We start from the raw sequence: 27,462 nt of genomic DNA on the forward strand, positions 1-27,462 counted from the left end.
GTCTTCCCGCTATGCCACCAGAAAGTCAATGAAAAGAGACTATAAATGCTTGAGTCGCGCGTTGGTGAGGATGAAAGGCCGATTTGTGAGGAAGCCCGTGCATCGTGAATGAACTGCTTGGGACTGCTGTTTCCTGTTACATCATCTCATTCTTGCTTGTCTCTGCCTTGTCATTTGTTTTTCTTGCAGTAATGGATGATCCCCGCTCTCCTATTACCTACTATTGATTGAAAGAATGATATATTATTTATTTTTATATTTATTTTTCAGGAAGCAAGTCTTGCACATGAATAGGTTATCGATAGGTTTCCAAATTTGCTTTGCCTCACCCCGTTTGTTTTCAAATCAGTGTAGTAGTACCCGGTGCAATTTGCTCTACCACCCATAGGCCGTAACTTGTGCTTCATCAATCACTGTATATTGCTTTACATCGGTTGATGTTTTTCTCGAAATGATACGTCTCGTAGAGCTAATATGTATTCCCTTGTGATGTATTGGTGGAGGTGCTTTTACACCCAATGGAAGCCAATTTTGATTGTAAACGTTATCTTCTTCTTCAGTCTTGATTATAACGTGGAGTTCTTCAAGAAGTTTACCCTCGTCATGAACGCATTGGACAACAGAGGTACGTTGAGTGACGTTTACGAGTCTGATTCTGTTGGTGGATGATTTTCTGTACTTGTGTTCTGCCTTTTCCGCCATCCAGCTCACTGCTTCACTACGTTTTTGCATCCTTTCATTTTGAGTGACGAACACTGAAAGATGATTTTAACGTCTCCTCGTAACCAGTTTTCAGAATTCACTTTCGTGTAATTGGTTTGTGCTCTGCCGTTGGCGTGCAGCTGCGAGGAATCACGTCAACCGCATGTGCTTAGCTGCAGACATCCCCCTTGTCGAAAGTGGCAGTGCTGGTTACCTGGGCCAAGTGACCGTCATTAAAAAGGTGAGGGGTAAAAGATGTTTTTGCTTTTGAGGGTTCAAGAAATATGTCGAAGGGTACTTTGTGCAATTTTTGTTTTTTTGACGTGTACGGTCATAATGATGATGACCTCCTTCCACTTGGTAATCTTCTGCTTCGATTGAAATGCGTTTCCCCGATGGGCCCCGAGTGGAGTTCCATTGACATTACGAGTGTTTCAGATTTTGCATAGGTCAAGTAAATTCTGCATGCTGAGGCTAAAGTATTAATGTGACATTCAGGGAGTGAATGTTGTCATTAGAAATAAACTTATTTTTAATTTTTATTCCTTCAAAGGAATATAGTGTTTTTGGGGGGGGGGGGGGGGGTTGTCCTTCCGTCCATATGTGATCAATTTTAGTTCCTGCAATAACTTGTGAACCACTGAAGGTTTTTTTAATTTTTTTTTAAACCAGACTTTGTAAAAAGGTGTATTATAATACAAACATGAACAGATTCGATTTTGGGTTCAAAGGGTCAAACGTCCATGTGACCTTTACCTGAAAGTAGCAGATTTTTGTTACGTGATAACTTGTGAACTGCTGAATGGATTTTGACGAAACTTTGCAGAACTTTGGACTGTAATACAAAGATGAACTTATAAAATGTTGGGTTCAAAAGGTCAAAGGCCGAAGGTCAAGTTCCCTTTGTTTGAAAATCTGTATTACTGCAATAACTTGTGACCAACTCGGATTCCAATCGTACTTGACAATTATGGACTGCAATACAAAGATGAACTGATTCAATATTAGATTGATTTAATCGGTCGTGTGCCCTTTGAAAAACATTTTGCACACCATAACTCGAGTTAGAAGCATCTGATGTTGTCTCTTGTACTTCTCTCCATATATCTCTTTCTCTATCTCTCGTGCTCATTATAAAGGGACCTTTAGTTGGGTTGACATGTTACGAGGGTGGAGGCATGTCCATTGACACATTCGTGTCAATCTGTACCTTCTCATTTTATCCAGAGGGAGAGAAAATTGGTTATTTTCCACGGGGAACAAGGTAAAATCTGTCACTGTTCCCATTTGTGACCCGTAGGGTGTCACGGAGTGTTACGAGTGCGAGCCCAAACAGCCTCAAAAGACGTATCCAGGCTGTACGATCCGGAATACTCCATCGGAGCCCATACATTGCATCGTTTGGGCCAAGTTCCTCTTCAAGTAAGACTGCTTGGTGTGGTTGACAAGGTGTGATAGTTGATCGCTTGTTTTGGACACTTGAACGATCACATTTGTGCCCAAGCTCTGGGGTTCCCGTAGAAGAAGTAGAATGTCCATTTTATTGCTTCTGGGAAGCTGAGTTGTGATGCTGTGACATGTAGTACCACCACCTCATTGTAATTTGTTTATTCCAGATTGGCAAATGGTATGGTGGTGATTTCAAGAATGCATTTGTATTCTTTTTCATTAAATAGAACGGTGAACAATATCATGCAAGTTGTACTGTTGTACGAAGTTGCTGCCGAGGCAACCATGTTTCACCCATCTTGTTTAATCTATACCTTTTCACATTATTTATCAAAATGCTTTACCAAGCTTTCTTCCATATCTATTGAGATGCTCACAAGCCTGGTGTTGCCTTCATGGTTAAGGTGGCTGGTTTAAGATCTTCGGGTCTTGAGTTTGAGCCCCTGCCGTGCCATTGAAATAACACCAGGTGGGTTGACTCGGCCTGTCATCCTTCCGAGGTGGCCAAAATGAGCACCACTGCGTCAGCGTTCCAGAAAATGATGCAACCAGCAGCCACAGGCTACATACGAAACTCTTGCAACCTGTTCACACCTATCACCTAGTTTGAGCTAAGAGGCCCCTCCCACATCATCCTCCCACATCATCCTCCCCACATCATGCCAGCTGTGTGAGGTGTCGGGGTAGTGCATTATTACGCCGACTTTAAGTGGAGAGACCGAATGGATAAGTTGTGTTCAGTGTGCTGATTTCCTATAGAGTCAAAACATTTTTAATACTTTGTGTTTTTTTTTTTTCCTTTTGAGAGCCACACTTTCAGAATAGTTTTGAAATGACCGGCGCCGCCTAGCATTTCTTGCAGCCTGAACATTATTGTCATCCCAAACCGCCAGCAGTTTGTCTATCTCATCCTGGTGCATGCGTGTGTCACGCTTTATTGCAAAGGCTCCTGCTGTTCTATCATAATGAAGATGGTACCATTGGAAAGTTAATAATCTATTTACCTGGAATAAACATTTGTGTCTGTATAATCATAAAAGTGCCTGTTTTAAAAGCTTGTTTTTCTGGGATTGAGGAAGAACAAGCAGGGCCTATACCTTTAGCGTCGCGGTTCCAACGCCACGACGGTAGGAACTTTTTCAAATAAAGCGTGATGGACATGGAAGGACACACAAAACATTGCATACAGTAATTCCCGAAGAATTTAAAAAAATATGTAATAGTACACTACCGGTCGAAAGTTTTAGAACACCCCCATTTTTCCAGTTTTTACTGAAATTTAAGCAGTGTAATGTTTCAATGTACTCTGAAATTAAAACATAGAACAAATAAACAATTGCAGATAAAAAATAAATCATGGAATCGTTTTGTTGATCAAAATTTTATCCATATTTTTGACTCATCAAAGTAGCCACCTTTTGTAAATATAACAGCCGAACATACTCGTGGCATTCTTTCTACAATGGAAATTAAATATTGTTCGGAAAGTTCTTCACAATACTGTTGCGGAAGTTCCCACATATGTGTTGCACTTGTAGGTTGCTTTGCTTTCACCCTTCTTCCAGTTCATCTCAAACCAGCTCGATGGGGTTTACGTCTGCAGACTGCTTGGCCATTCCATGATTTGAAGCCTACCATCTTGTTCTTTTCTTCTAAGGTAGATCTGACATAGCCTGAAGATATGTTTTGGGTCGTTATCTTGCTGTAGGATGAATCACTGATCAACTAGGCGTAGACCAGAGGGTATTGCATGGTGCTGCATAATGCTGTGGTAGCCCTTTTGGTTCAGGGTGCCAGTCAATCTTTGCAAGTCGCTGACTCTGGATCCAGCAAAAGAGCCCCAGATCAACACACTTCCTCCTGCATGTTTGACAGTTGGTGTCACACACTGAGGAACCATCCTTTTGCCCACATGACGGCGTACAAAAACCCTGCGTGATGAACCGAAGATTTTAAATTTGGATTCATCGGTCCATAAGACGTTCCAGTTTGCAGTGGTCCACTGGTGGTGCTTCTTGGCCTAGGAAAGCCTCTTTTTCTTATTTTGCCATTTTAGTAATGGCTTTCTTACTGCCACTCGACTTGTCAAACCTGCAGCTCGAAGTCTTCTCTTCACAGTTGAAACTGAGACTTCCTTACTTCGACCAATGTTCAGCTGTGCTTGAAGCTGCTGTCCTGTGAGCCGCCGATCACACAAGCTGTTGACTTTCAAAAACTTGTCTTCTGATTGTGTTGTGGCTTTGGGTCTGCCAGACCTCTTCCTGTCAGAGTTTCCTCCAGTTTCCAAGTGCCTTTTGATGGTGGAGGAAACTGTACTCACTGACACCTTGGCTTACTTTGCAATTTCTCTGAAGGAAAGACCGACACTTTTAAGGGTTATAATGGTCTGTCTGTCTTCCTTTGTGAATTGTCTTTTTCTCGCCATTATGATAGAAATATACTACTTCCTGCAGTGCAATATTGTCCAAATAATGCTTCAGAGTGTGTATCAACACAGTCTGTTCCAACACTGCTTTTATACAGACAGAGGGTTTGTAAGTAATCAACAAAAGTTGGGACACCTGTCGGAATTGTTTGCATCAACTTTCAAGGCTTAATTTACTTCTATTGCTGCAGAACAACTGCAGTTGCCAACCCATTACTTGTTATCTGAAAAGGGCCTTTTTAACAACTCTGACGTTTACATTATTTTTCAGTTTTTGGAAACTTTCACTTTTTTTAACCTCTGGCAGTTTACCACTTAGCTTTGTACCATTTCAGGTTATTCACTGAACTTGAACTGCTTAAATTTCAGTAAAAACTGAAAAATGGTGGTATTCTAAAACTTTTGACCGGTAGTGTATATGGAAGGAGCACACCAACAACAATAACCACAGCCACCACAGCAACAAGAACAACTACATGTCATAAAAGATCCTTTTATCGTGTTTCACTTCATTTTATGTCCTCATTGAGAATCGCAGATAGATATGCAGCATGTTTGAAGTACAACACGCTCTCCTTTGATCACACTTGCCAGTGAAGCAACCGGTCCGGGAAGCACGACGAGTGTTCTTTTGAAAAGAAACCAGAAGAGCGAATCACATAATGGTGATTTGAGGGGAATAACGAGGAAGCTTCACCTGACTCAGTGTCAGTGGTGTCCACTCTGTTTCCTGTGGGTGTGAGTGAAATCCTCTATTTGTGGTCCACCCAGAAATTTGTCAAACACGGCGCTGCCCAAGAAACCGCACTCCTCCTCTCCCCCTGTTAAAAACAACATTTCCGTTTTGCCACCGTTTTATCTGTGAGGGGTTGATTCGTTGTGCGTTGTAAGTGTTCTCTCAAGGACATTTGCAATGGTGGGTGGTTTCTATGGACTCAAATCGAGCACCAAACCAGACGGCTTTGTTGTGTAAATGGATCCAGGTTTTTTAGCTCACCTGGAACTTATTTACGGCGAGCTTATGGCATGGCGCGAAATCCGTCCGTCCCTCCACAAGTACTTTTAACTTCTACTCAAAGTACACATGCAATTCCGATGAAACTTGAGCACCGCCTTCATCACCCGTGATGTACTGAAATTCATTCACGACGTTAAAAAATTGGGGTCCAAGGGATTCTACGTGGGGCCCCCCAAAATATGTATTTGCTTTCTTTTCTGAAGCCACACACACAATTTCGATGAAACTTGACCACAATTTTTATCACCCGTGATGTACCAAGGCTTGTTCATGGCATTAAAAAAACATCCAGAGGTATTTACTTTCTTCTCCATGATATATCTTGTGGGTCATCCATGCCTACTAGTGGTTCCCTGGTTATCTTATCCAGCCACTACCAGGTGAGCACCCAGAGGTACTGCCCCTATGTTTTCCAACATATCAGATCGTCGATATACCGTTAGACATTTATGCAATGTGCTGTGCTGGTGGTGAGGTTTGGAAGCCTGATGTGGTACATTAGAGATAGTTTGTTACCTTGTATTGGCTGCCTTATTCTTACATACAGTATTCACATCTGTTACTCAACTGCTTCTGATTCACATCCCGCAGCCAGCTGTTTGGAGAAGAGGATGCAGATCAAGAAGTGTCACCTGACACTGCCGATCCAGAAGCTAAATGTTAGTCTTTCACTTTGTTATTTACGTGTTTCCTCCATTTGCCTTCTTTCATCAAAGGTCCTCTTGTTATTTTACAATTTATTTTGTCTTTACTACACCGCGCACGTGAAGCAAAAAGCAGAATTAAACAATTGGTTCACTTCTGTCCTGTCCACAAATGTCAGTTTATGATTGAAGAACAACTTGACTTCAATTGAACGTTGTATTTTGAACACGAATCGAAAGATAAAGTTTCTGTTTGGCAGTACTTTGTCTCCGATCTCATCCCGATCGCACGTGCGCAAAGAGTGAGAATTTAATTTACTCTTGTCTGCCAACCTGGCACTTAAACAAAATTGAAAATCATTCCAAGCAGGAAACGTACTGTTTTTAAGGGCGTCATAAAGAACACAAACTGGTGCGAAGAACTCGTACAACATGTTTGTGTGTTAAATAAAATGGTGTAAAAGATGCTGCAGCAACGGCGGTAAACTTACAAAAAAACTTCTTTTTTTCCTGACTTTTAAAATCTCTATTGTATTTAAATTGAATTATATACTTGAACACTGTCGAACATAAACCACCTTTTGGCACTTTCAAGACCCTACCGTTTCGCCGTACTTGGACAAAATATTACGGCATTTTACGTCCTTGCGACATCATCGCCAACTTGGCACACACCAACTGCATGCCATTGTGCTTATTTTTCGATTGTGAGGCATGTGGGACTCGTCCCTATGTGAGCTTGGAAACAGTTAGGAAAATGACATCTTTGTTCTGCTCGCTATTGGTCACCAGCAACACGAGCTGACTCAAACCTTTGATCGAAGTGCAAGAGAGCGACTGAAAAATTTATCGATAATCTTTTGTGAACTTCTAAAAACATTATTAGAACCAAATAAATTATATTTTACACATTAAAAAATACTTTATGTTCACCAAATTACTATCACTAGTTGCTCAGAAATGCAGAGAATGCAGAAACATGAAATCATACATAACCAAGGAATGGTTTCAAGAGTCTTGAAATACTTGTGACATCAAGTGCATCATAGCCAGTTCTATGAGTACTCTCCTTCACATGAGCACAGTGCAGAGCAGCTCTCTTGCATTTCCATAGGCTGTGGCATCCATTTTTACAGCCACAACAGAGCAAGCTCCAAGCACATGCTTTTGCTCCTTCTGGAAATGTTGTCCAGTTTGGCTCATACATTCTGTCTTCATTCTTCATCCAATGAAGTGCTTGAACCTGTGTCTGGTCCCATATGTGCCCACATTGGCCGGTAGCTGGCTTGACATGATGTTCAACTGCTGTGTAGGTGGAATTGCTCCTGCTAATATCTTCTTTGGGAACAACTTTCTTCTGGCTTAATTGACATCAGTGCATGTGTTGGTGTGGTTGTACATGAGTACGACAAATCTCTCTATGGTACTTGTGCACTTTTCTGACGCATGGCCGGGGCAGAGGCTATACTTAACAGTGTCGGTGAGCTCTGGCAAGGCATTCCATGCTGCCCAAGTAGTGTTCTTGCCATGCCCAATAAAAGCTGATAGTGCCACAACCAGTCACTGCATGGAATATTGGAAGGGCAAGTGACTTGTCTCGTCCATGAACAGCAGATATTTTATGTGTGGCCAGCTAGTGGTACCTCTTCCCTATTCCAAATACCAACCAGAGCTCATGTTGGACAGGCGATGTCTCGGATCTTCTGGTGGCTTTGTGATGCACGCGTGGCATAAAACATCGAGTGGGTGTTCACTTCTTCATGGTTGCATGGCACCAGTAAGACCAGATCCTCTTGAGTAGGGACACACAAGACTTGCTGCCCATCTTTAGCTATGATCTCCTTGTCCTGATCCTTAAGTGAGCTGATTACATGCTTTGAAAGGAAGTCAAACATTTACTACTTATTTTCATCCACATGCAAAAGAGTCTGCCAGTTTCCAGGTGTATAATATGCAGAACCAGTAACGCATTTGCGCACTCATTTCCCACGTTTCGCCCGAGCAGTACATTTTGGGCTGTCGGGGACGTACATGTCAGCTGTTCCACACTAGGTCAAGGCGTTTCATTCGTTGAGGTTGTGTTTGGTTATCGGGGATGAACACATGTTTGGCATACTCATCAAATGTTTTTGCAGTTTCTGGCTTTAACATTTGAATGGCAGCAGCACCGTCAGTTATTGTACAGGTGTTATCAGGTGGCCTGAAATTGGCCTCGGCTAAGCCTTCAAGGCACTCCAACAGATCACTTTTGGTGCCCATTTGAAGTGCTCCTCTCTGTAACAGTGATGGTGGTCAAGCTTGGCTCTTGTAGCAAAATAATTAATGTAGCCGTCCATCTCGTGTCTGGCATGCAATGTTCATGCATGAGAAGAGGACCAGGTCTCCTTTCGTCGAGGCCAATTGCTGCTTGCTCTTGGTTGTTCTTGAATGTGCACTTCACAAACAAGGGTAGATTGTGTGCAATGACATCATCTATTGGCTTGCTTCTTTCAATGAGGCGCTCTTTAGTGAAGTTCCCAAGCTGTTTTGACCAATCATCCGTGCATCCCGCACAGTCTTCAATGCAGACTGATCAGAAATCTCCTTGGTATCCAGGTCTAGCAGATCTGTGCTCCACTCCAGAAAAGGATTTCCAAGTTCCTCAATGGTTTCTGCAAGGGACTGAACATCCTTTGAAAATGCCTTTTGCCCACTTGGCGTATGTTTATGGTGGTGGTCTTCTTGTGTACTGCACTGCGGCTGAACTTCCTCAAATTCTGAGATCACCCAGGCAATTTCTTGTCCAGCGACGCAGGGCACTTGGATTGTCCATCAGACGAACAGCTCCTCCAATACCTTTGATTGATGCATTATTCTGTTCACAAGTATGGTCTATTGTAATGCATGAAAATGGATGCTTTGTCTTTGGTGCAATGAACGTGCCCCCAACAAATGCCTTCACTACATCTGGGTGTTTGTCTTGCAGCTGATGCATTCAGAAATGCTTGATGACGTTGATCTGGTACATTTAGAGATGGCTGCTGCATTCTTGCTTTCACAAGCACTGCCTTGCAGTTGTCTCTCTTCTGCCCTTTTCAGCATAGAATTGTTAAATTACAGTCTGTGTTTGGGTTGTTGGTGGAAAGACTGCCCTCAAAACCTTGACCCTCATCTGGCCTTACCTACTGTTGGGTTCTTGGTCCCTCTCCTCGTTCATGAAACCTGATTTGTATTTTAGTCAGTGATGTGTATCCACTCAATTTGGCTGGTTGTTTTGATTGATTTAAAGATTGGAGAGGATCATTTGTGTCATTCTGTCAAATAACACACGCTACCCAGTTTGTTGGGGATAGAGTACTCTGTGATGTGGAAGGATGTGCTGCCTCCACAAGCGTCAACGTGTTTGACATCATCAAGTGCGTCCACTGTCCACCACCACTACAGTATCAGTTCTGTTAGTCCATATCTGGCCTGAAACGCCAAATAAGAAATGTTTATTTTAGGCCAATATGAAATATTCATCGATAAACATGAGTGCAAGCACGATTACTTCGACTGTGATGATTAATTGTGTACACACATACAAGAACACTTATTTTGTATGCAGCCTGTGGCTGCTGGTTGCATCATTGCTGGGTGTGCTGCTGTGCCACTGATACAGTGCCCCTTGTTTCCAGTAAGCTGGAACTCATTTTGCTGACTTCAGAAGGATGACGGGCTGAGTCAACCCACCTGGTGTTATTTAACGGCTTGACGGACTCTGAGCTCCAGACCCTAAGATCTTAAGCCAGCCACCTTAACTGTTAAGCCAACACCAGGCCAATGTACAAGATGACATGTCGATATAGACGAACTGAAACCAAGCATGCACCAGTCGTCAGGAGTAACTAAAAGATAATAAGCGATGTAGTGTACAAAGTAATTTTCTACCATGTTTTGTATGATCATTATAACTTCAGACAGGTCAAATGATTTCAGCCATTCTCATTCCTCACCTTACCCTGGTTATTTGCTTTAAAGTTATGACCTCACAAACAATGTACTTATGGATAAGTCCATTTTCTGTCTAATTTATGATAATATATTTTACCGAATGGAGCAATTTAATTGGAGTAAAACATAAAAAAGTACAATTTTGCGTTTCAAAACACTTATCGCAGGCTCCAAGCGGTCAACTTCTCCGGTAGCCTTTTTGGACCTCTGAAAAATGTAAACTGATGCAATTTCAAGTGCCTCTCATTCTTAAATAATTATGTATACATGACAGTCGTTCACCAAATGCACATTTGTTGTGAGAATTTTATCTAAGCAGCTGCACTACGTGGCAATGTGATGATTGCCGTTTGTGTTTTCTGAACCTCTTCCCTTCTTGTGATCCCTGTTGTAGGGGGTCCGGGAGAGATTATTATCCAGGAATCGAACGAGCTCGATGGCGATTCCGGAAACATAAAGCGAGTGTCCACACGGGCTTGGGCGAAGTCGACCGGCTACAATCCGGTCAAGGTCTTCAATAAGGTATGGGCCAGTGGGGGTTGCTTGGTGCGTATTTGTATAGTCACATCCCTGCTTGTGTGTTTTTCAACTTTATCTCTGCTTTCTCGTTTGTCAATTGTTTAAAAGGATAGAACATGGACAATCCCCGTAGGTTGGCATCCATGGGGAGGAGGAAATTCCTCCTCGGTAAATGCCCCGCTGAATGTGGTGAGAAATTCGGTGCCATTGTTGTGAAGTCACTGGTACCCAGAGAACCCCGAAAAGTGAGAGCACTCCCCCCAAGCTCAGGGGTTGTTTGTCTCGTCTAACAGTCCTGTGTTGTCGTGTATGTTCGTCTTTGTGTGTGGCAGCTCCACTTCGAGCCTTCGATCATGTATAATAATTTTTTTAATTTTTTTTTTGAAAACCCTCTCAAAGCTTCAATTAGCTCACCTTAGGAACTTGGTTCCGGGCAGCTTTATGGGCTGGCATGTCGTCTGTCCGTCCAGCCATAAACACTTGCAACTTCTTCTCTGAAACTATGCACAATATTTCGATGAAACTTCACCACAACCTTCATCACCCGTGATGCACAAAAGTTTGTTCACAACATTAAAAAAATCGGGCATATATCATTGGTTCATTGGTACATTTTGCTCAAGATCCATTGGTTTGAGATCCAAATCCGGATCCAGTTGTGATAATGATTTAATTTTCCGAGAGATTGGGCCAAAAACTCTATATAACAAGACATTTCAAAAATGTATTGGGCCCGATGTGTTATTGTGGATCAAGCATTGTGTGGCAGAGGTATGCACTCTCCTGAGTGCCCTTCTCATAAAAATGCTTTTGTCACCGGAGCCTTGTGTTGCCCATGATTGCACCCTGAATTGCTTGTTTATCACAAAAAGTACACATCTTGCTCTCCCCGACCCTCGCAATTGTCCCAAAATGCTTGTTTATCCCTCTAACCCTACCCCACTGACAGGCAGATGCAACAGCAGTACTTTCTGTTGATCTGGAATCTATTTGATGCTGATCTGAGAAATAGAACATGCCCTTCAATCCCAGAGTATCTCGGTCACACCCTGTTGGTCCAGAAGGATCGTCGGTCAAACCCACCTATCTACTGCCATTGTCAACCATTGGTAGAGATTCAGGGTCTTGAATGTCTAGGCCCCATCCTCAGCTATGACCTATCCTGGGCTGACCATGATATAGCAAAGCTGGTCTCAAAAGCCAGCCGCAGATTTGGCATCCTTTATCGTTCCAAGTAATTATTTGACAAATGTACTGAAGTACTTTGAAAAACTATCTGTAACTAATTGGAGCGCTGCTCTCCTCATAGAGCTGGCACCCCAGAATCTTATCTTTCTCTTGGATACTGTGGAATCTAAAGCTCTTAACATTATTGGCATTTCCCATAAGGAGGCCAAAGTACGACGTATGTTCCTCTCACATCACAGATGCGTCAGTGACCGATCTTCTTTGCTTTTTTTTTTAAACCACCTCTCAGACGTTTGACCAATCTCACCCTTCTTCAGGCCGTTCAATCCCACTATACCCTCCAGGGCTTCAAGCAGGTGGTGCACTATCATCAGTCTTCCACCATCCCCAGCCTACGTTGTGTTGTTTGATTCCATATGTGAATGTTTTTGTGAATTATTGGAAAAGTTATCATTGTGGTGCGATTTGTGGTTTTGGAAATTGTGTCCTTACCATTTCTGCCTTCCTCAGCTTTTCCACGATGACATAAATTACTTGCTGACCATGGATAAGCTGTGGAAGACTCGTTGTGCTCCTGTGCCACTATCCTGGGAGCACCTGGAGCGGCAGGTGGATTCTCAAGGAGCACCGGTTGAGGGTAAGCATCCAATTGACCAACTGCCTTTGGTTGAGAGTTCAGAGTCTGAGTTCCTTTTGAACTTTCTGGGGAGGTCTTGAGTACTTTGTCCACCTAAGGCTGAACCAAATGACTGCCGTGTGTCATTTCCACAGAGTTAAGAAATACAATCTGTGCAGAGTTTATCTACAAAATGTGAGATTGCAACTTTCTTTTCTGATTTTCCACTTGGCTGTTATGTTGACTTACTGAATTGCTGCCTGGATCTTGATTGGCTGATGAGGTGAAGGTGAAGCTTGCATTACGAATGGTCTGATTTCACCCTTTTTTGGAGGGTTATGTGGACTGATGCCTGATGCTCCCATTAAAGTGAAAGGTTGGGTTCAATGACGAACACAGTGCACACACATCTTTTTTTTTTTCTCTTTTTTTTTTTTTTCTTTGCCGAAGGAGAGGGGATTGTGTTTAGGTCTGTTTGTTTGTTTGTTCGCACAGAACTTTCGTGTTTTTCTGCGCAACCGCTTGTCGGATTGAGAGGAAATTATCACCATTGGTGCGACTACTCGTGTAGAATGTTGTAATCATAATTATGACTTTATAGGTCACGTGGTGTGGCAGCCATGTTGGAAACGGAAAAACTTTGGACCACTCTATCTCTGAAACCGCACCAAGGAAAAAAATTGAAACTTTGTACGTATCACGTACTGCTCATTGGGGATGTGATTTTTTTTTAATGACGTCATAGGTGCCTTCGTTATGATGTCATAATTGCATATGTGGAATGCTACATCTGATCAGTATGAAAATTTTTCAGGGTCATCTTGGGATAAGATTGTCCACAATTTTTTTTTGATAACTGCATCGCTCATGTGATTCCGCAGCCACATTTCTTTAAATAAACAAAAGAAAAGACCTTCAAAATCTTCTCGAGAATGGTTGAACAGGTCATTGAAGGCCACCGAAGGTGAAGGAGGTTGTTTTCACCCCTTTCTGTCTGTTTGTTACTTGCAAAGTCGAATATTTTTCAAGTATATTGGTCAGTGGATTTTGTTTGTCTGTCTGTGTTTGTCTTTTTTTTTTGTCTGTCTGTCACCTACAAGTCACAATTTTAAACCAATCTTCACGAAACTTCACCACATGGTAAAGTTTGTCATAAGGAAGAAGCATATTGTTTTTGAAGTCAAAAGGTCAACATGGGCCAAAGGTCAACAACTAAGGTGGTATTTCTAAATTTCTCAATTTTCATCTGATTGACTTGAAATTTGGAGAGGATTTATATTTCAGGTCACTGAATTCAACCAGCCAATTATTTTGGAAGTCCACATAGGCCAAAAGGTCAAGATAGGCCGAATTTCTAAAATTGTCACTTTTCATTCGATTCACTTGAAATTTGAAGAGGATTTGTATATTTGGTCATTGAATTCAACCACCAATTATTTTTGAGTTTTTTTTTTTTGAGATGTGTAGCATGATATCTCAAAAATGTATTGGGCCAGATATATTCTTGTGGATCAGATATTATGGGGCGGAGGTATGCGCTCTAACGAGTTCCCTTCTTGTTCTTTATGCAACATATCAGTACACAAACACCACCCAAAAGTCCTGGCGAGGGTCTGCATTCTCTGATTGCTCTTTTTCTTGTTACTCTCACCAGAGGAGAGGGTTATTGCATTTGAGTGCATTTGTTTGTTTGTTTGTTTGTATGTCTGTCTGTTTGTCCACACAGAACTTTTGTGCTTTTCTCTGCAACCGCTTGTCAGATTGAGACAATTTTCACCATTGGTGCAACCACTCATGTAGAATGTTTTAATGATAATTCTGACGTCATGGGTCACATGGTGTGGCAGCCATGTTGGAAAAATGGAAAAACTTTGGACCTCTATCTCTGAAACCGCAAAAAGGAAAAAATTGAAACTTGGCACATAGCAAGTTCTCATAGGGAATGAGCGTTTTTTATAGTATTTTTTAATATATTTTTTAATGACGTTATGGCGTCATAATTGCATATGTAGAACGCCATATCCAATCAGTATGAAAAATTGAGGGTCATCAAGGGATAAAATGGTCCACAGTAAAAAATTAATAATAATAATATGACTTCATTGGTCATGTGATTCGGTAGCCATATTGTTGAAATAATAATATTTTAAAAATCTTCCCTGAAGTGGTTGAACAGATTGAGGCAAAACTTTACACATATGACCACCTGTCCATGAGGAGCAAAAGGTTCACACATATGAATGTCATTGGTCAAATGGTTTGGCAACCATATTGGATTTACTCTAAAACCTATAATAATACACCACTCAAAAGAAGTCCTGGCGAGGGTCTGCAATCTCTGATTGCTCTTTTTATTGTTATACTAGCATTAAACTGGTTGCTTTGCTGACTGTAGTTGAACAGCATAGCATGACTTGTACATTTTAAATTTCAGTAATACAGCTCTTCAGTCAATATTTGCAAGTATATTTACTCCAACAGCATTTTGTATATTGCCCCATTGATTTTTGTAATTATACGCACAATTATTCGTCAAAAAACAATATTATAGATTAGTTTTCTGTTCACAGGGATCAGACATTGTCATTTCTCTTTTTCATGTTGCATAAAAGCAATTTTCAGTCGGTCATGAATGATAACCCCCATAAAGGCCTAAACACAATGACGTCCCAGAGGTTATGCCATCTTACAACACCGCCATCTCATTAAATCTGTCATCCCGACGCTTTGAGTCTGGCATTCAGCCCGTCGCCTATGGATGTAAGATAGTTAGTGAGATATATGGGTTATGGTGTTCAACTGCCCTCAGCAAAGCGACGAGACTGGTTGAGTGCTGGACACTGGGATAACGTGTATGTCTGTGGAAGCCTCGCCTGGCACTAGATGTAAAGCCATAATAACGTCCCAGCGAAAAGTTTGACTGAGGAAGGGATGGACAGGAGAAGTCCAGCTGCTTTAGTATTTTAGTAATATTGTCGTCCTGGTAGTTTGTAGGCCAGGTGTGCGTGCGTGCGTGTGTGCGTGCGTGCGTGCGCGCACACTCGTGTTTTTGAAGCATTATTATGGAGATATGGATATAAAGTTTGAGTACTTACCATACCTCTCACCCCCCTTAAGGTTTTCTTCCACCTCCCCTCTTGTTTTTTTATTCCTTGTGGTTTTTTTTTAATCTTCTTTACCTTGTTCTTCTCCATTTGCTTCCCTCTCCTTTCTCTGTTCTCTGTGATTTCAGTATTTTCCCCTGAACCAGCTTGCCCTTCGATTGTCCTGCCCCGTGCCCTGTTTTCCCCACTCGCCACATCACCTGCAGATGTACGGGACATCCCGTCGTGTGGTTTGCGTGACCAGAGGGTGTTGGAGGTGCACGAACAAGCTCAGCTATTTGCGGGTAGCCTTTTGGACCTTCAAAAAGAGCTGCTGGCAAAGGGAAACGGAGCAGAGCTTGTTTGGGATAAGGTGAGTAACACTTGAATAAGTTTTGCAATTAGGTATCCCAAACAAACTGCTGTATTTTGTTTAACTAGTACGTGACCGTACGGCGTTGCCGTACATGCAAAAAAAAAAACACACAAAAAAAACTTTCAAACGGCGTGCTAGAAACAACAACCACACAGGCCGTTCCTTCACTCTTGCGTGCCCGTATGTGCGTGGCCATACGTGCAAAAAATAAGAAAAAAAACTTTCAAACAACCACACAGGCCATTCCTTCGCTCTCGTAAACGACCACTGGATTGGGGCATTGTGTTTATCTATAAATGCGCATAAGAAATTGAGAAATTATTAGAATACACTAAGTCATCACTATCCGGAAGTAGTGCGTGCCCGTACAGAATGTTCACATGCATTCCACGAATTATCGCTTGCATTGAAGTAACAACTGCTGTGATACTTACCCACACAGAGTTAATTAAAATCAAGTTTACCTCCCTGTCTTTGCTAGCCATGACATTCGCTGCCATTGACCATTGCCACTCCTACACCACGGTGAGGCGACAGGGTTGGATTTGTAGGAGACCTGAAAGTACAGGGTCATTAGATATTCCATGTTCAAATTGTTTTCGTTTTAAAATAGTTTTAAAAAATATAGTTTGCTAAGCATACCACCAAAATGAGATGTATTTCGTTGGCAAGCATGTGGAGTAGAGCTGAATTCCTTAACACTTCCAAGGCCACACCGTTTTGACAATTGGAAAAAAAAAAGTTGTGCACTTTTTCTGATAAATTATTTTCGGAACAATTTTTCTTCAATAAATAAATAATAACAAATTGTCTACAATCTACATGTACACACCTTTATCTCATTAGCACCTCTTCATAAACAACATTGCTGAGGAAACGGCGCTTCTTCTTTGTTTCCTCATCCAGGGCAAGAATGCGGAGGCTGCTGGATCTGCCAACATTTTGATAAATTATTAGTTTTAATGGCCAATTATTCAATTAGCGCCAACGTATTTTGCCTTTTCGCAATGTCATCGCAAGGAAAAACACAAAGAGAAGAGAAGAGAGAGAAAAAAAGAAAACAACTTTCAAACAACTACACAGGCCGTTCCTTCGCTCTCGTAAACGACGACTGGATTGGGGCATTGTGTTTATCTATAAATGCGCATAAAAAATCGAGAAATTATTAGAATACACTAAGTCATCACTATCCAGATGTCCGTACGTTGTAACCCATAATGGGAAACGCGGCTGAGGTTCTCTTCCCCTTCGGCCATGCATACGCAGCAACGTGTCTTGTCATTGGTTGGTAAATATATGGCCATAACTTGGGAAGCACTTGTCTGATTAATATCATACCTTGAAAAGGTACATCCACAGGGCCCCAGCAATATACCTGGCAAGTTTCAATTAGATCGGACCAGTGGTTGTCGAGAAACAGCGGTCACAGACACACACAGTAGGGTGAATATACTGATTCTGGCTCACTTTTCCCCATGTTAATGAATGGGGGATTTTCAGCGATTCATTTTTTTTTTCCCAAAAAATAAACCCCCCTTTTATCCCACGGTATATTTATTTGTCTCCCCTTTTAACCGAGGGGCACTCTTTTCAAATAACCAATGCAATAAGATAAAGATTTGTTCAAGTAGTAAAGTACTAATGTGATTTGTTAAAGGTGTTTCTAAAGAAATATCTGGAACATGTAAGCCCAGGGACACTCTTTTTCAAATAACCAATGTATATTGTTGAGCTCACTCATTGAACCTAAAAAGATTTGTTCATTCTCAAATTCCTTCAATAGTTTAATTTTCTTTGCACAATAATCCCCATCTAAAATATTTAAAAACAAAACATTTGAATCTTTATATTTTTTAAGATACCCCTTTGGTGCCATTATGAAATGATAAACTTCTCTTAATGCTCTTGTTTGACCACCTCCTGAGCCACATATCATTTTGAGATTATAGTAAATTGTTTTTCCATTGTTCAATTGACAACCATCAAAGTTTTCAGTCCATTCAAGGATATTTATTTTTTCTTTACATTCTCTAACTTACTAGTTTTTAAATTGATTTGCTTATTTGTTTTATTTACCTTTGTTTTAGTTATTTTTTCAATAAGACTTATTTGATATTTTTCACATTCATTATGTTTCCATTTATATACCAAGACTGAGATTTTCTCCACTCTTTAGTTTGATTAATACTTGGTTTGACCATTTATATATTGCAAAAAAACGTGGCGGTAGCCCTTAAAAACCCAAACCCATCTTCCCATCGTTAAAACACAATCTAATCTATACACTCTATCATACAATATCCATATGGAACCCAATCTATTCCATTATCTAAAATAAATCTCGTCATCAAAGGCTCCTAATGCCTTTTTATTTACTTCTTCACTATATATATATATATGTTATGTTTATAACTTCTTATTGTATTCATTTTCCTATATTTTTCTTTCTTGTTCACACACACACACACACACACACACACACACACACACACACACACACACACACACACACACACACACACACACACACACACACACACACACACACACACACACACACACACAGACACACACACACACACACACACACATTTAAAGGCCATTTTCCCCGCTAAAGCGGGGGTTAGCCTTGCGGGCCCCATGACAATCTTCTCCACTTTACCCTGTTTTCTGTATCTCCCCTTGCCCACATTTCCTCTTCCACCACATTTAGCCAAGTTTTTCTCGGTCTTCCCCGTCCTCTACTTCCGACTACACTCATTTCCAACACTCCTCTCACCCAGTCACTTTCATCCTTCCTCAACACATGACCCAACCATCTCAACCTGTTTCTCTTTACAACCTCCATCACAGACTCTATTCCCATCATCTTCCGCAAGTCATCATTTGTCTTCCTCTCTCTCAACGATACTCCACACATCCACCGAACCATTCGTATTTCCACCCTTTCCAGCCTTTGTTGCTGCTCCATGTTCAGTACCCATGTCTCACTCCCATTAATCATCGTACGCCTCACACATGAAGCATACACCTTTCCCTTCAGCTTCAACGACACTCCCCTCTTTGTCAGCACGCCACTCAGTTCCCGAAACTTCTTCCATGCACATCTCACTCTAGCAACCGTCGAAGAGTCTGATCCACCTTCTCCATTCAGCATGTCTCCGAGATAGCAAAATGTTTTCACCCCTTCCAGCTTCACACCATCTCCGAGATCCAACTCAACAATTCCTTCATCTGCTGCTCCCTCGATGCACACCTTACACTTGAATGTAGCTGCCACACTGGTTAATGACCCTCTCACCCCACTACATTTTCGATGAACCCATTCAGCACACATTGTACACTGAATGGAGTTCACTCCGACACCCTTCCTGCACACAGCACATGGCCATTTCCCAGTCCTTTCCACCTCACCACATGCTTTACCACTTGCCATCACCTTCGTCTTTCCGATATTCACCTTCAAACCTTTTGCCTCCATACATTCCTTCCACTTGTTCATCTTCTCCTTCAGTCCATCCATACTCTCTGCAATCAACACCAGATCATCTGCATACAGCAGCTCCCACGGTAAACCCTCCTTTACCCTCTGAGCCAGCACCTCCATCACAACTACAAATAGAAGTGGACTTAGTACCGACCCCTGGTGCACTCCTACCCTCACCTCAAACTCACCACTGTTCCCATCCTTCGTCCTTACAGCTGTGCGTGCTCTCTCGTACATGGCCATCACTACTCTGATCAACCATTCCTCCACTCCTAACTTCCTCAATGCCCATGCCATTACTTCGCGTGGGACCCTATCAAATGCTTTCTCCAGATCAACAAACCTAAAAAACAACTTCTTCCTCTTCTCCATGTACTTCTCCTGCAACTGCCTTACAATAAAAATTGCATCTGTCGTTCCTCTTCCTGGCATAAATCCAAACTGCATTTCGTCAATCTTTACCTTCTTCCTTATCCTCTTCTCCAACACCCTTTCCATTACCTTCATTCCATGCTCCAATAACTTTATTGCTCTATAGGAGCCACAGTCCAGAGGGTCACCTTTCCCCTTGTACAGAGGGATGAGGGTACTCAGTTCCCAATCCACTGGAATGCGGCCTTCTTTCACCACCAGATTACAGATCTCTGTCATTCTCTTCACACCCCAACTTCCCGCTGCCTTCAACATATCTCCCACAACTCCCGTCGGCCCTCCTGCTTTTCTACTCTTCATTGCTCTTATAGCTTCCTCAACTTCCTTCTCAGTTATCTTCTCTGCTGGTCCTAAAACTGGGTTACTCTCGGTGTTTCTATCCCATTCATTTTCTACATTCAACAGCCTTTCCATATATCTCTTCCATCTTCCTTTAATTCCATCTGAATCCACAACAATTTGTCCCACTTCATCCTTCAAGCAACTCACCCCCGTCACATCAAATCTCTCTCTCGCTCTCTGCTTTGCGATCCTAAATACCGCTCTCTTACCCTCCTCCGAATCCAAGCGTTCTCCAAACATTTTCCAATGGGCCTCCTGCACCTTTGCAACCTCTTTCTTTGCAGCCTTCTTGGCTTCCTTATAACTTTCATGTGCAGCCTCTTCTTCCACCGTATCCTTTGCCTTTTGCCATTCCTTGAACAACTTCCTCTTCTCTTCAATCGTCTTTCCAACTTCATCATCCCACCACCATGTTTCCGAGTGCCTCGGTGGTCCTTTTGTCCATCCACCTACCTCACCAACGGCTCCCAATAGACTATCTTTCATTGACATCCAACCACTTTCAAGTTCAACCACATCATCTTCAACCATACTCAGCCTCTCTCTTAATGCTTCCTTCACTGTCGCCTCTTTCAACCTCCACACCTTCATCCTCGGTTGGTACTTCACCCGCCGAATTCTCCGCACACCATTCACCCTTATATCGCAGACAACCAGGTGGTGCTGCGAAACAGTCTCCTCCCCTGGGATCACCTTTGTGTCCCGGAGGTTTCCCCTATCTCGCTGACGCACCATCAGGTAGTCAATGGTTGTCGTCAACCCACCTGACGTGTATGTAATAAGCTTATTATTCGCTTTCTGGAATTGAGTATTACAGAGCAACAAATCAGCTCCATCAGCAAACTCCAAGATCCTTTCACCTTCTCCATTTCTCACACCATATCCATAACCCCCATGGACTCCCTCAAAACCGTCTGTACTCCTTCCCACATGTCCATTCAAGTCTCCTCCAACCACAACAACTTCCTCATCTTTCACATTTTCCATCAACTTCTCCATCGCACACCAGAACATGTTCTTCTCTTCATCGCTTCGACCGACCTGCGGGGCATATCCCGAGATGACGTTCACCAAGAGATTTCCGATCACAATTCTCACCATCATCAACCTTTCACTCACTCTAGTCACACTCACTACACTGTCTTCAAACTCCTCAGAAAACATTACACCAACACCATGCACGCCTTCCGGGCACCCTTGCCACATAAACTTGTACTTCTGCCCCTGCCTTCCCTTCACCATTCTCACACCACGTCCCTTCCACCGTGTCTCCTGTACACAACATATGTCCACTCTTCTTCTGACCAATGTTTCAACCACTTCTCCAGATCTCCCTGTCATTGTCCCTACATTCCATGTACCAAACCTCAGAAACCGATCTCCACGTGGGGCATCAGACGATTGGTCATCATAAATGGAAAAATTTCCTCCCTTGCTTCGATCGGGTTCCCCACCTTGAGTTTTAACGAGAGGGGTGAGGACCCCCACGGGGTACTTCGGGCTGTATCCTGCCCATCAGTTGTACTCATCATGGTTTCCTTTTGAGGCGATGTTTTTATGGCCGGATGCCCTTCCTGACGCCAACCCTTTTAGTCGCCTTTTACGACACGCAGGGATACGGTGTACCTATTCTGACCGGGGTACACAATTCTTCTTTCTTGTTCATCAAACAATTATAATAATTTCTAAAAGTTATTGATTTCTTTATTACATATTTCTTTATTCCCTTTAACCTCATCAATCTGATCACCATACTTATAAGCATATGCCTTTGCTCTCAATCCAATAAACTCACTCATTACTTTTCCACCTAACTCATCCTTAAACTTACCAATAACCTTTTCATTCTTTTTTGAAAATAACTCACTCTTCTTATTAAAATCACTTGTATCATATACTCCAATATTTTTCTTCATATCTTTATAAACATCATTAGTTTTTATATCTAGGATAAAACTATCAGGTCCATATACAACAATGAAACATTTTCACCATACTCTTTCTTTAAGCCATTATACAAATAATCATACATCAATATCTTTGATAAATCAAGAACTGCTGTTCCAATATAAATTGGTTTATCCATTACAATACTTTCCTTTTCCATATGAATCGCAGAAAAGTTCTCTGAAAAAAACCTCTTCTCTCTTAAAACTTGGCTTATTTATCAATCTAGAAGCTTCTTTCCAAGATGTTGCAAATCTAATGTTTTGCCTGTTTCTAACATTCTCCATTGTCTTTCCAAAGACAGCATTATTCATCAATTTATAGAATTCCCCTTCAAATTTTACTTTTGTATTTGTTCTCCTATCTGTATTGAATTTAATATACTTTTTCATCCAAGGGCTTTGTTTAAATTTTAAAACTCTATGAATTTTAGCTACTCTCAATCCTTCTCTCAAAAACTGTTTCAAGCTTCTCTGATGCAAAACATATCCCTCTTTATCATAAAATGTTGTTAATAACTTTTTTGTTGATTTGCCTTTAATATTAAAACTTTTATGATAATCACTTCACCATTCTTTCTTTGGGGTTTCTTTCTCACATGCAAAAGGAAGGTCTTTATGTTTATTATGAAGATCACTCGGGTACCTCAAATCAACTTCAAAAAATAAACCAATGTCACCCCCAGGGTGACCAGTATCTTGCCAAGATGTGAACATGAGTGACTTATTTATTCGATTAAAGTTACTCAAAAAATAAGGGTTTTGTCGACCTTGATGCTTGACCCTTTTGTGACCTTGACCTTTGACCTTGACCTTTATATTTTCGTACGGTTAATGGTATCTCTCCAGGATCATTGTACATGAAATATCAAGAGATTTTGATGAGAACTGAGGAAATAAAATTTTCATAAAATCCATTTTTTCGTCATGACATCATCAAATGACGTCATAGCGTCAAACTTTTGACAGATCTGGAAAGCACTTATCAAGCGCTTTCATATGAGGTATTACTCGATATGGTATCTAAGATTTCAAAATTTGACCTTGGGGTCAAAAACTTTCGACCTCCAGCGCTAACCATGAAGGTCAAGGCCGATCGCCACCAAAAATTAATCAGCTGAGCGCCAGACCATGAACTATATTCCCATGAAGTTTGAAGACTATCCGATCAAAATTACTCAAAAAATAAGGGTTTCGCCGACTCCCCTGATTTGCGACAGTGACCTTGACCTTGAAAATTTTATGCGCTGAAAGGGACCTCTGTATGACTCTGATATGCGAAGTTACAAAAATTTCCAATGATAACTGTGCTCTGCAGATGATTGATACGTGATTACAGACAAACAAAAAAAAATTAAAAAAAACATACATGCTGACTAACATATCTTGCAAAAACTTTGTTTTGGCAAGATAATAATAACCTTCTTCTTCCTCATTCAATTCCTCTTGAGAAGAAATAATATTCATCAAAGCCTTTTCATAATCCTTTTCTTCCACCCATTCTAATTTACCATAAGGCAGAGATTGAGACATTGCCCATCCATACAAATTATTAGCATCAAAATACATCAAATAATTACTATCTTTTTCATTATCATAATTTGGAAGATATTTATTATTTGCTTTCGCATATCTTTTTGAACATACTTGTGATATTCCACCTCTCTTAGACTTCTCAATCATCAAAAGCATATCTACATCACTGATTAAATCTATATTTTGTTTTGTAATTTTCAACATTGCACTCCAAGCTAAACCAGGAGCTGTGAAATAGTGGGCAGGATCGAATCCATAACAATTTTTATTATCACAGTGATCTAAAAGCTTCAAACACATCAGCGAACAATAAAACATCTTTTTTTAGATACAAATCATGATATTCTCCAAGGTTCTTTATCTTAAATATTTTCCAAATTTCTTGTTCATGTTTATATTCCTTATCACTAATCTCTTTTTCATAAAGGTTATTATAGAAACTTTCTTTTGAAGGAAGTCGTGTTTCTTTAAATCTCATAAATGAATCCATATAATCATAAGGATAAATTCCCTTACTTGTAAGAATTTTGTCTTTACTTTGAATTTCATTCCTTGTTTGAATTTCCTCTCTTGTTAGAATACCCTCTTTAATCAGAATTTTATCTTTTATCACAATTTCCTCTTTAGTTGGAATTTCATTCATTGTTTGAATTTTCTTTATAATTAGAATTTCATCTTCAGTTAGAATTTCTTCATTCATTTCCTCATTAATTCGAATTTCCTCTTTACTTTGAATTCTCTCTTTAATCTGAATTTCCTCTTTAGTTAGAGTTTCCTCTTTTGGAAAGAATGAATTAAGATTTGGAAAAGACCCTGTGGAGCTTAGATTTGATGCAAGGTCTGCTCATGGTGTTCCCATAAACTTGTAAGAATCTAGAAACCTAATATGAGTTAAAGGTTTTGTGAATATCATTTTTGTAAATGAAATATACTTTTGACTTGTGTTTGTTATGGCAGAAATATTCCCTGGTGTTTTTGAAAGTTCATTTATAAATAGATGTGTATCATAGTTGGTGCTGTTGTGAAGAAAGACTGGAATAAAAGAAGGAAATTTATAATTAAGATTACAACAGCAATGAGCGGGACCTCTATATTTACCAGTAAGATGACAATGATCCCTAACTTTAGACTCCTCAATTTCCTCCTCACAAATATGACAGATATTGTTCTTTCTAAATTCTAATTTTTCTTCTTCGGTTAATTTCATCGGTTCATTTGCTTCTTTCATTAATTTAGTTAGTCTTATACAATCCTTTTCTAATCGTTTTACAAACTCTTGTGAAGCTTTTTTTCCACTATAATGTTCAAGTTTATTCTACTTTTCTCCAACAGATGATTTGATATAATAACAGAAACCACAAGGAATATGTTTTTGATATTTATTTGTATGTGATTCTTTTGGATTAGGAGAAGCAGTATTGATCTTTTTTAGGATACATTCAAAATCAGCGTATATCACAAATGGGTGCATGATCGATTTATTATAATCTTCAAAAGAAATCTTTTCACCAGGTTTAGGCATTGTAATTACAGTTGATTTATGATTACTTTTTTTGATTATTATTCAAAAATAACAATATTTTGAATGTTCTAATCGTTCTTTTTGTATGAAATGAATTAAGATTTCGCTCACAAGGATATATTTTGTTTGTTGTTCTGAATACCTGAGAAGAGATTAATCTTGATAAATTATTGATGTATGTATAATGTGAATTCTTTCCAACATAAAATATAAAAGATCAATGTGTGTTTCTTCATTTTTATAGTTGTTTGAAATTTTTAATAATTGAACTTTGTTTGGATCCGTTAATCCATATACATTAATAGAAAGATTATTCTTTTTTCTCAAATTTAGGAATATCAGTTGGTGGCATTGGGAATTTAAAATCTTTAATGTCCAAGGTATTCTCGTATTTCATTTATTGTTTTACTCTTTCTGAATTACAATTCGGTGGATGTAACTGAGCAAGAACAGGCCAGAGAAAACATTTATTATCATTGTTCTTAATATTAACAATGTATTATTTAGTTTTATTTCTTTTGGTAATTCAATACAAGAAGAAGCTTTAAGAGGGTTTGATTTTAGAATGTGTATATCTAAAAAGATGATTTTTAAAATATTAAATCCACTTCCTACCACTGTATTATCAACATCCTCCTCTTGTCTTGATAGTTCTTCATAAACCCCACTATTCAAAAAATCTTGAAATGATGTTATAAAATGAAGATCTGTTCTCATATAAGGAGTTTGTTCTTCATCTTGTCTTTTCATATTCATTTTCACTCCCATATAAAACTTTAAAGTTTTCATTTCTTTTCATGCCTTTTTAATAACTTTTTCAACATCAGGTTTCACTATTTCAATTGATTCAGCTATTGATGATGGACCGTGTTCTCCAAATTGAAAAATCCTTATTTTTTATATGCCCTTTAAATGCCCCATCAGTGTTTTCAATATAATAGTCTCCCTTTACTTTAAACTCATTTTTCTTGTGTTTTTGTGATTGAAGGTGATGCTTATTTCTGTACTACTCTTCAAAACATCCTTTGAGCAGATATCACAATGTTTTCTTTCCAACTCAAGAGGAGATATTTGATGAAATAGATGAAATGTGTTTGTTGGTTCGAAGGTGTTTTTTTTAGGTCATCTCTTCGAGCATGACCTTATAATATTGGTGTTGAGAGGAGAGGTGACGTCCGTCCGTCCGTCCGTCCGTCCGTCCACAATGAAGTTGAAGCGGGAGACCTAGTCATTAGTGATCCTGATAGAGGTCGATGAGACGTACACGATGGTATGACTTTCAAGGTCACTGAAGGTCACGGTCAAGGTCACGAGGCCTTTGAAGTTGCAAAAATGACGATTTTCAAATTCTATCTCCTACATTTCTCAAGCAATCTTGAATTTTATTGTGGCATATGAATCTATGGGACAATATCTAAATTTGGTCAGGCCAGATTTTTGATATTCGCTTTCGTTTTCGTGTCACGTGACTTCAAAGTTGGCAAAAAAATGCGAAAATGACGATTTTCAAAATCTATCTCCTATATTTCTCAAGCGATCTTGAATTTGATTGTGTCATATAAATCTATGGGACAATATCTAAATTTGGTCAGGCCGGATTTTCAATATTCGCTTTCGTTTTCGTGTCACGTGACTTCAAAGTTGGCAAAAAATGCGAAAATGACGATTTTCATGCGAAAATGACGATGTTCAAAATCTATCTCCTACATTTCTCAAGCGATCTTGAATTTGATTGTGGCATATAAATCTATGGGACAATATCTCAATTTGGTCAGGCCGGATTTTCAATATTCGCTTTCGTTTTCGTGTCACGTGACTTCAAAGTTGGCAAAAAATGCGAAAATGACGATTTTCATGCGAAAATGACGATGTTCAAAATCTATCTCCTACATTTCTCAAGCGATCTTGAATTTGATTGTGGCATATAAATCTATGGGACAATATCTCAATTTTGTCGGGCTGGATTTTCGATATTCGCTTTCGTTTTCGCGTCATGTGACTTCAAAGTTTGCAAAAACAGCCCTACCTTCAGGGGGCTATATATTTTCTCGCAGAGATGACCGTCACTCCCGCACAGGGGTAATTTTATAATGTTTATATTCCTGATTACATACATCGCAGTACGTTGTATTCACCATATTTATACAATAAAACTTTGCTTAAACTAAAATTTTCTTGATGAAAATTTCGTTTAATTTATAGGTG

At 40.1% G+C, this 27,462-nt stretch overlaps 1 protein-coding gene across 2 annotated transcripts in view; it reads left to right on the forward strand.

The window, feature by feature from the left end:
* Positions 1–27,462, forward strand: part of UBA2 (ubiquitin like modifier activating enzyme 2) — a 52,749-nt gene that overhangs the window by 3,882 nt on the left and 21,405 nt on the right. The window contains exons 4-10 of one of the 2 annotated variants that reach the window (XM_085856706.1): positions 561–625; positions 843–943; positions 2,003–2,124; positions 6,186–6,253; positions 10,605–10,732; positions 12,428–12,554; positions 15,766–15,989. In XM_085856706.1, coding sequence (XP_085712832.1) covers positions 561–625; positions 843–943; positions 2,003–2,124; positions 6,186–6,253; positions 10,605–10,732; positions 12,428–12,554; positions 15,766–15,989 — 835 coding nt within the window. The remainder of the gene's footprint in view (positions 1–560; positions 626–842; positions 944–2,002; positions 2,125–6,185; positions 6,254–10,604; positions 10,733–12,427; positions 12,555–15,765; positions 15,990–27,462) is intronic. The other variant, XM_085856707.1, reaches the window with a different exon arrangement.

The sequence above is a fragment of the Eptatretus burgeri genome, chromosome 15 (genome assembly GCF_056783735.1).
Source record: "Eptatretus burgeri isolate ZD-2024b chromosome 15, Ebu_testis_v1, whole genome shotgun sequence".
Taxonomy (NCBI): Eukaryota; Metazoa; Chordata; class Myxini; order Myxiniformes; family Myxinidae; genus Eptatretus; species Eptatretus burgeri.